The 17,067-nt window shown below is 43.3% G+C and overlaps 1 protein-coding gene across 7 annotated transcripts in view; it reads left to right on the top strand.

Moving 5' to 3' along the window:
- LOC124135590 (receptor-type tyrosine-protein phosphatase mu-like) overlaps window positions 1–17,067 on the top strand; it is a 197,182-nt gene that overhangs the window by 163,402 nt on the left and 16,713 nt on the right. For all 7 annotated transcript variants that reach the window (XM_046500968.2, XM_046500964.2, XM_048399677.1 and 4 more), the window contains 4 exons: window positions 2,386–2,521; window positions 11,088–11,237; window positions 14,557–14,656; window positions 14,928–15,001. In XM_046500968.2, coding sequence (XP_046356924.1) covers window positions 2,386–2,521; window positions 11,088–11,237; window positions 14,557–14,656; window positions 14,928–15,001 — 460 coding nt within the window. The remainder of the gene's footprint in view (window positions 1–2,385; window positions 2,522–11,087; window positions 11,238–14,556; window positions 14,657–14,927; window positions 15,002–17,067) is intronic.

The raw sequence follows: 17,067 nt of genomic DNA, 5'->3' as shown, positions 1-17,067 counted from the left end.
TCGATGTTTTGTATGTGATGTATGTAATGCAAACATGCAATATCGGACATTACAGTCAAAGCCAATGCTTGAAAACGTGTAATACAATAACTCTAGTCCACTGTTTGCAACTTCAAATTTTTAATCCTGCGTAAATGTTACTTTGCAGCTTTCCATAACATGATTTTCCACTTGGGACTAAAACTTTGAAAAAACACGTTGAATGTGTAATTTGTCATGTTGATAGGGGAGAAAATTATGTAGAGATTAGTTTGATAAGCCTGTTTTAAAGAACATTCTTTCTTTTGAAGGGTATTTTCTACGCTTGAAATGTTAATAATTCCTCGAATTAATCCTTCATGAATTATAACCTCAAAAAGGATGCATTAAATATGCATTCAGTAAAGAAAAACGTTTTCGAAAATTCAAGATTGATATGGCTTCTTGTTAATCTGACAATATATTTCATTTTTGAGCTCACCTTTGCTGCCTTTGCAGAGAAAACCTTTAATGATATTGTCACAAATCAGACCTTATTTTCAGCATGAACAAACGATTGTGCGCGAAAGAGCAGAGAGCTTAGGATCAAAGATGTATTCTTATGGAGCATTATCTTTCACCACAAGTCATATTTAATCTTATCTTTGATGACGAATCCCGGATAACTAGCTGTGAGTTGTAATGCCGAGAACCAAGGTCCATAGACTATAGAAAAGGCATCTCCGTTTGTCATGTGAGCTACATTTTGCAAAGACTGACTACCACTCCAGCAAATTACCCTCACGTCCGCCAGAAATAAATTACCGGTTCCAAAACGCCATATGCCATGTTTGAGTTTTGAATTACATCATGTTTGATGTTATAGCTGAGGCCCATCCGCGTACGAGGTTCTGTGCGACGAACAAGTGTATTTTGTTCCCTTAGAAAGCTCCCGAGAAGCGGAAATGTTCATCACCGAGTATTATTTCAATCAAACGTGAAGTAGCTTGGCCTTTTTAGCTAAAATTCGACCGGCGCGGCCCTAATGAAATAATTGATGTTACCCCCTAGTGTCAGCTGCAGGTTATCGATTTGTACAGCCTGTTAGGGAACGGCTTCGGTCGCAAACAGCAATCGCCTTTGAGGAATTTCCAACGTTCTACATGATTAACTCTTCAACATTAATTTGGTTTTTGGTCAGCCTAATTTGGCCCGTTTCACACAAAGACGAGCTGCGAGGGCATTGTTTAATAAATTTCAAGCACCCATGATGTTTCCTTAATATAATTGTCAGAGAAACCCTTCTATTTTCAAGCCTTTGAAATGAAGTGTGTACGCCAGGGATGTCTGCTGCTCCCTATCTTGTTGTTTGATATTAAGCCCTGGTCACATTTAGCTCTATTTATGGCTAATTGGGTGTCTGTCATGCTCTATAAGCCACAGTGTCTTGAAATTCTAACCTGGGCTCAACATGACTCCATTAATTCAACAAATGGGCATAACTCTGGTTCTATTAAATGCATGTAGCGATGTGTGGGTTAGAAAGGATAATGTTTTCAACCACTTGAAAAATAGATGTTATTTTATCCAACACACCACAACAATCCCATTCCGTCTTGCAGAGTTATCGTCCCCGTCTCTGACACCACCATATTCGAATTCCATCCACAAAAGTCACACAGAGAAAACGAGGCCTGATTTAATTTAAATTTTAAATTTTGAATTCAAACAATATATTGTGAGTGAGTATGGTTTTACGCCGCTTTTAGCAATATTCCCGCCTTGTCACGGCTTGGGGGGGGGGGGGGGGGGGGGCACGAAATAATCGAACCCGGGTCTTCGGCGTGACGAGCCAACGCTTTAACCACTTGGCTACCCGACCGCCGCCAAGCAATTAGTAAAGCAATTTGCACGAAGTAGATATGTACATACTTGGTAAACGAATACTAGACTTCAATATTTATGTAAAAGGTCAATCTAATCTTCTCATTCCATCTCAAGTCTTTTATATCTTGAGCCTTAAAGGAAACCAAAGGGTCACATACCTACAAATTGGTGACTGATTGCATGAACCATGGAAGACCACAAAGCGAAAAATATCAAAAGACATGGAGAACGAATTGTCTTGCAAAGAAAACTGATGACACGAGGCATTCTTTGATGGAACAGACACTTTATTGCACGCTCGTGGTAGGAGACGCTATCATTTCAAAATTAAGACATCTTGGAACGAAGCAAGAATCTTCAAACAGTCAGTTCTCCTTAATCGGGATGATGTTAGTGATATCTGCGTTACCTACATCGTATTGTTGCGTTATTCCACAACCAAATGAAGCGGGCGACTTTCGTGATCCCCTTCTGATTAAAGGGGTTATATTTGATTGTTGTTTGTATATAGTTGCTTACAATGTCTTATGTATATTTCAGTGCTGGCGTAGGCCGGACAGGCACATATATCGCCATTGACACGCAGCTGGAGAAGGCTAAATCAGAAGGCATAATCGACGTTCATAACTTCGTAAAGTTGATGAGGGCACAGAGGGTCAATATGGTCCAAACTCTGGTAAGTTGTCGGTTTTATTTTTAGATAGTATCATTGTAGCTCACCTTGACCGAATGTTGTGGCTTCATGTCCGGCGGACTTTCGGACATCCTGACGGAAACCAGATGGTCTTATTATGCCGAACGAGTGAGTATAGTTTTACGCCGCTTTTAGCAATATTCCAGCAATATCACGGCGGGGGGGGGGGGCACCGCAAATGGGCTTCACACATATTATGCAGAAACGTGGCATGGATGATCCAAGCAACGATGTGTCCAAACCTTGCTCATACGAACTTAGTCATGGCTTCCATGGCAGCCATTTTGGATTCGTCATATCTTTCTTCACTCATTTTTTTTTGCATGTTTTATGATGAAATTTGATATTCCGTAAGTATGTTGTATGCGGAATAAGAGCTCATTGTTTGGATTTTCAAGATTTTCTAGAAGAATGAAGGTGAGCTTCAGAACTAGTTTCAATGCAGAACCACTGGTCTGTTCCTGGTGGGTCGGTTCATATGGAAGACCGGTGACGGAGTGGTATTTGTGAAATTCATTTGTTTACCCCCCTCCACAATACTCCTGCAATGCTGTCAGCGATGCTAAAATCCCAGTCAGATATCAATAGGCTCCGACTGCCTATGACTAAACTTAAGTCGGCCATTGTTTTTGTTTAATTTGGAGGTTGTGTTTCCAAGGTAATATGATCGTCAAATGCTGTATTATTTTCTTTAAGTATAAGGGGGATTCTCACGCATTATGACGCTGATCAAAACACGCTGGGCGTTTACATCGACTACTTCAGCAGCGTGTATTACATCAACGTCGTGTTGGTTTAGCAAGAAACATCTCCCTATATAACGTTCTGGCTGTTTCTACACGTCTGTATCACAATAGCATGGTTTATTGCATTCGTTTGTGTGAGTAACACCGTCAGTTCAATACATCATGGCGGCAACGTCAGTGTCTATCGCAATGAATTAAGGCAAGAGTGGTCATAGGGAGAATTGCTATCCCACGTGAACATTACTTCTGTGATGATGTGCCCCGTGGACAATTATTGTGCTATGAATCATTATGATCAGGTTCTTATCAACGCGGTGTGTTTGCTGCTGTGAGATTAGTTGAAAAAAATGATATAAAGAATACATAAAGATGCGGATATGCGAGATGCAGACAGTAAAGATGGGGGAGAGGTTTGGGAGAAGAGGAAGGAGAGGGAAGGGGGAAGGGGAGGGGGTTGGGAGGAGAGAAGTGGGACTAGAGGAGGGAGAGGGTTGGGAGAAGGGGAGGGGGTTGAAAGGAGAGGGTTGAGAGAAGAGGAAGGAGAGGGTTGGGAGAAGAGGAGGGATAGGGTTGGGAAAAGAGGAGTGGGAGAAGGTTGGGAGAAGAGGAGGGGGTTGAAAGGAGAGGGTTTGGAGAAGGGGAGGGGGTTTGGAGAAGAGGAGGGAGAGAAGGGGGTGGGAGAAGAGGAAGGAGTGGGACTAGAGGAGGGATAGGGTTGGGAAAAGAGGAAGGAGAGGTTGGGAAAATAGGAGGGAGAAGAGGAGGGATAGGGTTGGGAAAAGAAAAGGGAGAGGGTTGGGAAAAGAGGAGGGATAGGGTTGGGAAAAGAGGAGTGGGAGAAGAGGAAGGAGAGGGTTGGGAAAAGGGAAGGGGGTTGGGAGAAGAGGAAGGAGAGGGTTGAAAAAAGAGGAAGGAGAGGGTTGGGAGAAGAGGACGGATAGGGTTGGGAAAAGAGGAGGGGTTGAAAGGAGAGGGTTTGGAGAAGGGGAGGGGGTTTGGAGAAGAGGAGGGAGAGAAGGGGGTGGGAGAAGAGGAAGGAGTGGGAAAAGAGGGATAGGGTTGGGAAAAGAGTAGTGGGAGAAGAGGAAGGAGAGGGTTGGGAAAAGGGAAGGGGGTTGGGAGAAGAGGAAGGAGAGGTGTGGGAGAAGAGGAGGGAGAGAGATGGGAGAAGAGGAGGGATAGGGTTGGGAAAAGAGGAGTGGGAGAAGAGGGTTGGGAGAAGGGGAGGGGGTTAGGAGAAGAGGAAGGAGAGGGTTGGGAAAACAGAAGTGGGAGAAGAGGAGGGAGGGGGTTGGGAGAAGAGGAGGGGGTTGAAAGAAGAGGAAAGAGAGAGTTGGGAGAAGGGGAGGGGGTTGGAGAAGAGTAGAGGAGAGGGCTGGGAGAAGGGGAGGGATGAGGGTTGGAGAAGAGGAAGGGAGAGGGTTGGTAGAAAAGAAGGAGAGAGGGTTGGGAGAAGGAGGGGAGAGGGCCGTGAGAAGAAGAGGGGGAGAAGAGGAGAGGGTTGGGAGAAGAGGAGGGGGAGGGTTTGGAGAACTAGAGGGAGGGGGGGCAGAATGGGGAACAGTTATAAGAAAACAGCCTTTTAATATTCTGATTGGAGGTGGAAGGGGCTGGGGGCTGGACTTTGTTAGGAACAGACTATTTCTGTCACTACTCTACACACATTTGTCTTCTCCGAAAGGAGGAGGCAATCCGTTAGGGGATGTCCACAACACAAGAAAAAGGGAAAGAAATAATTAATGCATTGGAGTGGGCTAGCACTATAAATCGGAATCAATCCGGACTATTACAAGCGCACGCACACACCACACACACACACACACACACACACACACACACGTCGTTATATAAGTGCACAAATCTTGGACGCGACGTTAAACCTCAGTTCACCTCCCCTAATCCATTGGAGAAGAAGTGTTTAAGAAGATGGACAGACGAGCTGAAGAGAGAGACGGAGTACAACAGCATTACACAAAAGGAAAGAGGAGAACGAATATGGGAGACTTCACCTTCCTGCCCTTATGATATTAGAAGAATAAAATCAACATTTACTCGTCGCGCAAAGTATTCTTATTCCAATAGTACCGCGGGAGTCTGATAGCTGTCGTGATTTACATCCTCTTATTAGATTTTTAGTGATGTATCAAATTCCCACTTAATGACCATCAAGCGGTTTAACTATGTTTACGCTCATACAATCTTTATGTTAACGCCGTTATGCTCAGCTCTGTTCGATTGACGTTTGGACCCGGACCCAATTTCTCTCTCGGCATATCATGATAAAGAATATGTTGTTAGGAAGCCAGTGACAGGTTGCATGGTTATATCAATGAACATGCTGTATAAAGTAGCTTAATAACGTAAAAACTGAACAATAAAACACGCGCTGGAAAGGTGTAGGGCTTCACATCACTCTTGTTTATGTTGTTGCTAGGTTACGATTTTTTGAAGTTATGCGACTTGACGATGAGGATATGTTTTATGACAGAATCTGATACAATGTTTTTCAAGAATGTCGTGAAACCACTTCAGTGCCGCGATACTGAATTACAAATTGTTGTTGGTTTCAAGAATGCCAGTCTTCAAGTAACCTGTTATCTCTAATAACCATATCATGCAAGATAGCCATGTCCTCCATCACTGGCCCTGCATATATATGGCACCTTAAACAGTTTCAGAATTGCATGATATGACCATATCATAAATACACGATGAAACGACTCTTAAAGTGTTTGTGTCAGTCTAATATCAGTTGAATGTCCGTTCAAATACCGCAGCCGTAGTCCAATATCAGCTCAATAGTAGTCCAATATCAGCTTAAAAGTAGTCCAATATCAGCTCAGTAGTAGTCCAATATCAGCTTAATAGTAGTCCAGTATCAGCTCAGTAGTAGTCCAATATCAGCTTAATAGTAGTCCAATATCAGCTCAGTAGAAGTCCAAAATCAGCTAGGTAGTAGTCCAATATCAGCTCAGTAGTAGTCCAATATCAGCTTAATAGTAGTCCAATATCAGCTCAGTAGTAGTTCAATATCAGCTCAGTAGTAGTCCAATATCAGGTCAGTAGTAGTCCAATATCGGCTCAGTAGTAGTCCAAAATCAGCTCAGTAGTAGTTCAATATCAGCTCAATAGTCCAATATCAGCTCAATAGTAGTCCAATATCAGCTCAATAGCAGTCCAATATCAGCTCAATAGTAGTGCATGGTAGGCCCAGTCGTCTAAGGCGCCGCGAGTTGCGTCCCTTGGGCACGCCAGAAACCTATGATTGTGGGTTCGAATCCCGGTTCGCCCCGATTACGTTTCTAGGTTTGTCAGCACCATACCCGTGCTCGTGGGTTTCACCGAAGTGGTAAACGTCTGAGACCTACATCACTTCGGGCTTTCCTCACACATTAAGCTGACACGCCGCGATATAACTGGAATAATGTTAAAAGCGGCGTTAAACCCAACTCACTCACTCACTAATCTGGGCAATGTGAGTTGGGGCGTTGACAGGGGTTCACTATACTTGAGGACCAACTCTGCTAATGCCACTTCCCCGTGGGCATTCCGGGTAAGAATGCATCTACAACCACTTCATGGATCGCGTGGTCAAGCTCGTTGACTTGGTTGATTACTTGTCATCGTACCCAAGCCCCGACGGCGAAAGTCGTTGCACATAATATCAATCACAGAATTGTCTGGTCTAGACTCGACTGCTTACTGGCTATTAATATTGTTGGAATATTGCTGAATGCGGCGCTAAACGAAAAACAGATAAAATATCCAATTGCGCTTACTGACAAACAATCTATAGGGTCGTAACAACAGCTCAGTCAACAACATCTTATCGTTTGTACACTCTAGTTTGCGAGATAACTTCTGAAAAGAGAAACTGTCTAACTATTCCAGCCTTTGAAAACAATACATGTTGTCAAGTTCTGAAATCGTTATATTCTCCCGTACATCGAGAAAAACACACAACTTACAATCATTTTTGTGGGATCTAATGTAAAGGATTTGAAGAAACAAATAAATTCACTTAATTTGTGTAGAATATGGCTTTGCAATTTGTAGAACTTTAAGGTTTCTTAAAACATCGTGTCAATTTACAACAGAACATTTTCCAGTCCCCGATGTCTACTCTAAGCACAGCAACATAGCCCTTCGCACTCTCGCCATGCTCCTAAATTCTCTCGAAATGCATTTCTTTCCACTGTCAACACCATCTCCTGAGAAGCCAATGGACCAAAGAAGCTGGAATCGCATATCCTTTGTTTCCACCAATGGGGACACCTAAATTTGCTCAATAGGCTTGAGGGGCGGTCGGGTAGAGTAGTGGTTAAAGCGTTCGCTCGTCACGCCGAAGACCCGGGTTCGATTCCCGACATGGGTACAATGTGTGATGCCCATGTCTGGTGTCCCCCGCCGTGATATTGCTGGAATATTGCTAAAAACGGCGTAAATCCATACTCACTCATCCCCAATAGGCTTGAATCTGATTTTCAATATGGCCACAACAGCAGCCATGTTAAGATAATCTATTTTGGCCATTACAAGGCCATTTTTTAACAAAATGTAATGACATTCGTTAATTCTTTAGTTGTGGTATTCAACACACATGCTCCATTTTTGCAATAATTTAATTTTTACCTTCTTTGGCCGTGCTCTTAAATTCTCTCAAAATGCATATTTGGCTCTGTAGACTTCTACTCTGAAACTGATGGAGATGGCTTTGGTATGTACACTACTACTGAAAAACAGTTAAGGACCACCTGATTCTTTTATATTACTGGAGTTAACCTGTTATGTCGTGTCATTTCGTAACTTTATGATCTTACGTCGACCTTTGGTTTTTTTTGTAAACGTGTGTCATGTATTAAGATGTTCAGGCATTCAGATGAAACTTTCAAATTGCTGTTGTTTTTCGAAACGCTTAAAAATGAAATGTTCATCCTCCTGGTTGGAAAAACGGAGGGATATACTCCTAAACCGTTGAATATTTCTTGTTGGAGCTTGCTTTCCATAACAGTCTAGTGGTGGTGATGATTTGGGATATTTATTTTTTATGTTTTCATGAACACGAGTTTTACTTCACTGAAAATGAGGGTAGTGCCCGTTTCACGAGCAGAACTTCTTAACCGCTGAATATGTCTTGATGAAACTTGCTATTCAGAGCAGCCTAGTGGTGAAGTGGTGCCTTTTGATGATTTGGTGATATTGGAAAATACTGACCAGCATTATCTTTTTTCTTCGCTGAACTGAAGGTATCCAATGGCAATGAAACAAAAGTGGGATATAAGTAGCCGAACTCTGTTTCCGAATTGCACCAGACCGGGAGGATATGGCATATCCTGATGATTCTGTTAGTGGTTATATGTGCTCGGTATTCCGGGACATGTCCTATTACATGGGTGAGTTGAAGGCTCTTCAAGTTTTGCTCAACGATGTTTACCGCCCATGAGATCGGATATGCTGCTCACAGACATAGTATCATTATCAGGCTGAATCAAGGATTCGAACACACGATGAGCGGATTTGGCACGAATAATTGACCAACATTAGCGCATTAGGCCACTGGGCCACCTTTTCATCTAGCCACATTACGAACATTTGTAACTCTATATGGATACTCCTACAGACAAATGTCACCATTAACCTGGTAATGTCAAGTGATTAAATATATTTGCCAATTTCATTAAACCAGATCTTCGTTCTCGCTATCGCTATTCAAAGATCTGAGGACATCTCATTACGGGTCACGTCAGAATGACCTTTCATCCGACCAATCACAACGTCTCTTTCCAGATCGGGAAAGTGACAGTCGGAATGTGTTTTCTAATCATTCAACCTCGAAAAGGTTTACACGGGGTATTCCGAACGACAGTTACGGGTTGTACGGCTGATTCCGTCAAAATCTTCGTCTGTCTCTCGCTTCAATGCATGGGACAAACACTGACACGGAAAAGGCCTCCACAGCCTATGGGAAGTACTGCTGTACAATCTCTGTCATCTCTTCCACAATCAACCATTTTGTTTTAATCAGTTTTCAAATTCTTAATCGAGAACTTTGTCAAAATGTTCCCAAAGCGTAGTCGCCACTTTGAAACTAGTACCGCAAAGCTGGAGAAACCTTGGTTAATGTCGACAACTTGTTAGTCATTTCATAGGTCGGTCAAAGTTCGCGAAGGTCGTTGTGACGTGATCATGAAATGGGATGTACTAAGATCTTTGCGAGTGCAAAAATTTGATTGTTATTAGATTGTTTATTTGCGAGACATTCTACAGGGAACAAATGCTATTTTATGACTTCATCAACCTCTTGTTTCTCCCTGGCAACCTTTATTCTTAAAATGTTCATCAATTATATCGATAATAAGCTAAAGTAGGCGTCAGTGGAAAATATAAAGAAACTTTAGCATTCATTTCCAGAAATGACAGACATCGATTTAGGCTTACAGCGCCATGAACATAGCGCCAGAACAAAATACCAAGGCGTTCTGAGCGTAAATAATACCCTTTCCCGAGGGTCTCATTCCGGAGAATGGTTCCATCAAAAATAGTCTCCGATGACCTTTTTGCGGAATTGTCCAATCTTGTAAAATCTTTGACTTATATCGCAATCTATAATGAATGTTATTGTCCAAGAGACATGCACGAATTGATTTCTTGAGTCATGAACCTTTTCAGACACAATTCAATTACTTCTTGGCATCTGATCCGAGCGTTGACAACGGCGCAGTCAAAACATCACTTTCATTTGGCCGGAGCAACGATTATGTCTTCGGAGGAGTCGCAAAAATATATACGTTAGCCTGCAATGATTGATATTATCCTAATTTAAAGGAGATACTGTTAGTGTGAGAAGAGATTTCATTGCTTTGACGATTCGGACTTCTTTCGATGCTAATTTAATTTTCTCTCCTTTGGAAGAAAGTTTGAGAACTTTGATAAGCCATGCGGTGTCTAGATGTCTCATGTGGCCCTGTCTTGCTTTCCGGAAAAAGCATTTTGCGATATTTCTGCGTCATCATTTACAGTGATTGAGTGAGTGTGGTTTTACGCCGCTTTTAGCAATATTCCAGCAATATCACGGCGGGGGACACCAGAAATGGGCTTCACACAATGTCAACCATGTCGGGAAGCGAACCCTGATCTTCGGCGTGACGAGCGAACGCTTTAACCACTAGGCTACCCGACCTCCCTCATCATTTACAGAATTGTACTTATTCTGGAAACAGTTGGCGATCTTACTGATCCTCTTGGACGTCGGACAGTGTCAACTACACTAAAATAATTTTAAGTATTTAATAGTTACCGTTGATATTTGACTTATATGAATAATTCATGGTGGTTGGAAAAACAAGCTTGTCAGCCTTAAGTATATAAGTATTATGTTTACTGAATATTAACCAAGGAAGCATTACATTGTATTCATTCCAATTGTAATAACATTATGGATGTATTATTTTTACTTTTTAATGGTGATCCATTGACATAAGGCGTCGCAACGCGCTGTACAGAGTTGCGTCCCTTAGTCGTGCCAAGATGCGCTGGTCGTGCGTTCGAATTGAGTAATCATGCTGATTTTGATCCCATGTCTGCACGATGTCGTTGACGTTATAACGTTTACGAACTGTGTCATCTGTTGGATTTTTTCCCCACCTATGCTCACACACCGCTATTTTACATATTCGTAATCTAATTTTATAAAACGTTTAAAGGTAACTCAGTCACACACTCTGAGGACACCAGCTGGACCTTCAGTTTGGTTACAACATATAGTTTTGACATTCATTTAACATCAACCATTTCTTTTCCAGGAACAGTACATCTTCGTGTACGACTGTTTGCTGGAGGCACTTATCTGCGGCGACACCACCGTCACCAGCCACAACTACGTCGACAGCTATTCGGACATGTGTCAGTTCGACTCGGAGATAGGCAAAACGAAGATTGAGGAACAGTTTGAGGCAAGTTGCTGCACTTGTGTTCACTGTATAAAAACACCACACCACAACGCCTGCACCTACGTACACATTCTTACACATCTCCAACCACATCTCACAAACCTAAACCTCTAGCCTCAAGCACAAACTGCTTGCGGCTCAACCCAAACTTCAACGTCGCCACCAACACAAATTTGAGTTGAGACGACTGACATCCAGTGGGCTTTGCATCAATTGGAGATAGATCGGCAGGCTAAGAGGGTCGACTACATGTCATCGTTCTCATGTCACTCATGCTTTCAGTCATTGTTTTGCCACGTCCAGATTCGATTATCTACACGACGCCATATTTCACAGAACTTCCATTCACAGAATAATTACCCATTAGATATTAATGCATATCGCCCCGTTTTATTGCACATATTTTAAGTAAAAAATATGCATGCTGACATAACGAAGGGAGGTAACTCGTGTTTTTCACAACTATAGTTAAAGCTTGAATATTGATGAGTGCGCCTTTAAACAACATGCACCCACTCACCGAAGCCTTAATGCATTGCACTATTGTATCATATATAAGTTAAGCAGATTTAATAACCGATGTGAGTGATTTTGAAGACTTAATACCATCACAATAATGATGACAGGTTTAACTTTTCGCCTTGTGACAGTGTGTAAAAAGGAAGGAAATCCGTCGCTCGGGGTTTAATAAGCTAGATATGGCTTCAACAAAGCTATCGAGGATCAAATTTTAATCGACTTAATATTTCTTAAGCTCTTCATTTCAACTTGAAATTCAGTTACAATTATTGCATTAAAAGTGCACTGAGTGTGTTTACAATACGTTTTTTTATCAAAGAGAAAGATGAACATCCGAAGGAGTACAACATTCCATATGGGTCGCATTGCCCTGTCAACACGATGCATTATTGATTTACGTTTTTTATGCATCTAACGAAAAGATGGTCTTACTTTGTATATCATATAGTTTGGTTTGTTCTTAAAGTACATGCTTAAAGTGACGACAGTGGGCGAAATGCCAGCGGTGGCCTTGAAGGACCGTGAGCAGTTATATACTATTGTCTGGTACAAGAAGTCACTTTCATTTTTCATTTCTACAAAGCCACTTATACTTATACCAGGTTCCGTCTTATGTCTACTTCACAGACAATAAATGCCTAAGGTATGAAATCAGGGCGCAAATGAATACCGAAAGCTGTTCATGAAACCAGTCACTAAGTGCCATCTTTGTAACCTCCGGGGAAATATGTTTCACAAAATTGGACAGAGGCAGGATTTAGAAATGTTTTAGGAGTAGCGAGCCTAATCAATGCCTGTTTAAGACGAAACCGTGTTCATGTGAATATATTGCTCACATATGAAGGACGTGTTAGTTTCAATGCAGTCTCTCTTATGGATGTGTTGATAGGCACACACTCGGTCATCTGTCATTTTAAGGCAGGTCTCGGCGGGTTGTTTGTGCGGCATTTTTTTAAGGAAGACAATGACAGACATTTTTTTTCCTTCCAATGTGTAACTTGTAATATAGGAAGTCAGTGGCCATTTGTTCTGTTTCAACATGAATGAGTGAGTGGGTTTGGTTAAACGCCGCTTTTAACAGTATTACAGTTATATCACGGCGTGTCAGCTTAATGTGGGAGGAAAGCCCGAAGTGATGCAGGTCTCAGACGTTTACCACTTCGGTGAAACCCACGCTCACGGGTATGGTGCTGACAAACCTAGAAACATAATCGGGTCGAACCGGGATTCGAACCTAGATCATAGATTTCTGGCATGCCCAAGGGACACAACTCTGCATAACTAATTGTGGCGCCTTAGACGACTGGAACACTCGTGCCCCTTCAACGTAGATGACTACAGACTGATAAAAAAAAACGCGTTAGTCCAAGTGGAAACGGTGTGTCTATCTTTTTGTCTTTTTACGCCCAATAGAATATGTTTCTATATATATTCGGGACTGGTTACTCCCTAGACGTGGCGTTTGATTTTTTTAAAGATTAGACTGAAATAAGTATTGACTGGATAAAATGACAGCTGGTTATGAATAGGATATGTTTGGTGACCGTTAGTTTATCTGTATTTTATTAGTTTGCTCACACTATCAAACATTGGTTTGGTTAAGACGATGGATTAAAACCATATTCATTCAGCAGACATTAGTCCCTTGTAGGTCTGGGCTAGAATGGTCTTCAGCATCCCATGCTTGTAAGAGGCATCAAAGGGAATCGATTATATACAGATCGCCGTCATATAGCTAGAATATTCGTAGTAAACCTAAGCAGATCTTCGAATCAGCATATAGTTACAAGGGTCCTGTTTTTGTGGAACAAGCCAAATAAAAGATAACGAACTGAAACAGTTAGATTAGACTTCAAATGATTCTTCGTTTTTTGCATGCGTACAATCTGCTGCACCATCTACCACTTTGGATTCTGCACGGAGACAAGATACACAATTCTTGAACATAAGTCGAAACGAGGAAAAAGATTCTTCAGTCGCCAAGATGTCGGAACGAGTACGGCACATCTGCCTGTAATAGCACTGGAAAGTCCTTTTTTCGAGGAGTTTCCAATATCCTATGTGCTCAGTGAGCCCATTCTACAATAGCAATTTGCAGAGAGGCTTTTTTTTACCCCAGTTCTATTGACAAAATCCAGCTGTTTGTCATTGTCAAAGATTCAGGATTCGGTTTAATTTGTTGCTGCAAATTCTTGGCTGATTTGTCACAGGAAGCGTTTGGATTGTATAATGCATAGGTGTAGTCCATCACATTGTAGCGTGTGGCAATGGTTTCTTAATTGCAGAGTCTACGTCACAGAAAGCGATTAACTACCTTGTATTGTCAGAGATCGATTAGTAGTCGTCCTTTTATACGTAAAGCTTTTTTAGTAGTCGTCCTTTTATACGTAAAGCTTTTTTAGTAGTCGTCCTTTTATACGTAAAGTGTTTTTAGTAGTCCTTTTATACGTAAAGTTTTTTAGTCGTCCTTTTATACGTAAAGTGTTTTTAGTAGTCCTTTTATACGTAAAGTTTTTTAGTCGTCCTTTTATACGTAAAGGTTTTTTAGTAGTCGTGTAAAGGTTTTTTTAGTAGTCGTCCTTTTATACGTAAAGGTTTTTTTAGTAGTCGTCCTTTTATACGTAAAGTATACGTGGAATACAAATCAGGCGACTTTGTGTTTATGGCTGTAAGGAATCAAGACCTGTCCATTAGGTTTTGAATAAAGAGAAATGTCGACAAAATTGAGTGAAAATGACAAGAAATTTATCGATTTTGATTCAAACTGGTAGAAAGGTCATTGTAACTTAATGTCTCTTTTCAGATTTTGAAACTTCTGTCGACGACGATAGAACGTGATGAAACGACAACAGCGCTGCGTCCTGAGAATATATTCAAAAACAGGTGTAAAAACATAACGCCAGGTAAATATTATGATCATTTGTGGTGAATGTACGCAATGATCCGACCCGTGAAGATCCGGGGTAGAATAGGTTTTCAGCAACCCATGCTTGCCGTAAAAGGCGACTATGCTTGTCGGGATCGGGTGGTCAGGCTCGCTGACTTGGTTGATTCATGTCATCGATCCCAATAGCATATTCACATTAATCTTAGATTGTGCCCATGTCCTTTTGTTATTGCCATTTTGAGAGTACATTTGATTTGAGCATTATCGAGATGCATATTCCGTTTCAGCCAATCGGTGTCGACCTTACTTAATGACTCCGTGTGATGGCAGCAACGATTACATCAACGCTGTCTACATCAACGTGAGTACAATTATAACTAATCCAACTTCACCCCCACCCTCACAACAACCCATCTCTACCACCTCATCCCCACCCTCACAACAACCCATCTCTACCCCCTCACCCCCACCCTCACAACAACCCATCTCTACTCCCTCACCCCCACCCTCACAACAACCCATCTCTACCCCCTCACCCCCACCCTCACAACACCCCATCTCTAACCCTTATTCCCCACCCTCACAACAACCCATCTCTACCACCTCATCCCCACCCTCACAACACCCCATCTCTACAACCTCATCCCCACCCTCACAACAACTCATCTCTACCCCCTCATCCCCACCCTCACAACAACCCATCTCTACCCCCTCATCCCCACCCTCACAACACCCCATCTCTACCCCCTCATCCCCACCCTCACAACAACCCATCTCTACCCCCTCATCCCCACCCTCACAACAACCCATCTCTACCACCCCACCTCCACCCTCACAACAACCCATCTCTACTCTCTCACCCTCACAACAACCCATCTCTACTCCCTCACCCTCACAACACCCCATCTCTACCACCTCATCCCCACCCTCAAAACAACCCATCTCTACTCCCTCACCCTCACAACACCCCATCTCTACCACCTCATCCCCACCCTCACAGCAACCCATCTCTACCCCCTCATCCCCACCCTCACAACAACCCATCTCTACCACCTCACCCCCACCCTCACAACAACCCATCTCTACCCCCTCACCCCCACCCTCACAACAACCCATCTCTACCCCCTCATCCCCACCCTCACAACAACCAATCTCTACCCCCTCACCCCCACCCTCACAACAACCCATCTCTACCCCCTCATCCCCACCCTCACAACAACCCATCTCTACCCCCTCACCCCCACCCTCACAACAACCCATCTCTACCCCCTCACCCCCACCCTCACAACAACCCATCTCTACCCCCTCACCCCCACCCTCACAACAACCCATCTCTACCACCTCACCCCCACCCTCACAACAACCCATCTCTACCACCCCACCTCCACCCTCACAACAACCCATCTCTACCCCCTCATCCCCACCCTCACAACAACCCATCTCTACCCCCTCATCCCCACCCTCACAACAACCCATCTCTACCACCTCACCCCCACCCTCACAACAACCCATCTCTACCCCCTCATCCCCACCCTCACAACAACCCATCTCTACCCCCTCACCCCCACCCTCACAACACACCATCTCTACCCCCTCATCCCCACCCTCACAACACCCCATCTCTACCACCTCATCCCCACCCTCACAACACCCCATCTCTACCACCTCATCCCCACCCTCACAACAACCCATCTCTACCACCTCATCCCCACCCTCACAACACCCCATCTCTACCACCTCATCCCCCACCCTCACAACAACCCATCTCTACCACCTCATCCCCACCCTCACAACAACCCATCTCTACCACCTCATCCCCACCCTCACAACACCCCATCTCTACCCCCTCATCCCCACCCTCACAACAACCTATCTCTACCACCTCATCCCCACCCTCACAACAACCCATCTCTACCACCTCATCCCCACCCTCACAACAACCCATCTCTACCACCTCATCCCCACCCTCACAACAACCTATCTCTACCACCTCATCCCCACCCTCACAACAACCTATCTCTACCACCTCACCCCCACCCTCACAACAACCTATCTCTACCACCTCATCCCCACCCTCACAACAACCTATCTCTACCACCTCATCCCCACCCTCACAACAACCCATCTCTACCACCTCATCCCCACCCTCACAACAACCTATCTCTACCACCTCGTTCCGATGATGTTAAGGGGGTATTGGGTGCTATTGTATTTTACCACCACACCCTCGTGGGAGATTCCGGGTCGCAATTGGTGCCAAGTGACAATGCCTGTGGCTAGAAGCCACTAATTAGATCAGGTGGTCAGGCCATGTGACCATGTTGATTGATGCCACGTACCCGTACAGCATGGTACGTTCGTTGCTCATAATATCAATCACTGGTCCAGACTCGATTACCAAGAAACCACCCCGATATAGCTGGTATT

Source organism: Haliotis rufescens, unplaced genomic scaffold (genome assembly GCF_023055435.1).
Source record: "Haliotis rufescens isolate VD_foot unplaced genomic scaffold, xgHalRufe1.0.p SCAF_2, whole genome shotgun sequence".
NCBI lineage: Eukaryota > Metazoa > Mollusca > Gastropoda > Lepetellida > Haliotidae > Haliotis > Haliotis rufescens.
The sequence above is the reverse complement of the archived record's forward strand: the minus strand, read 5'-3'. Positions and strand labels throughout refer to the sequence as shown.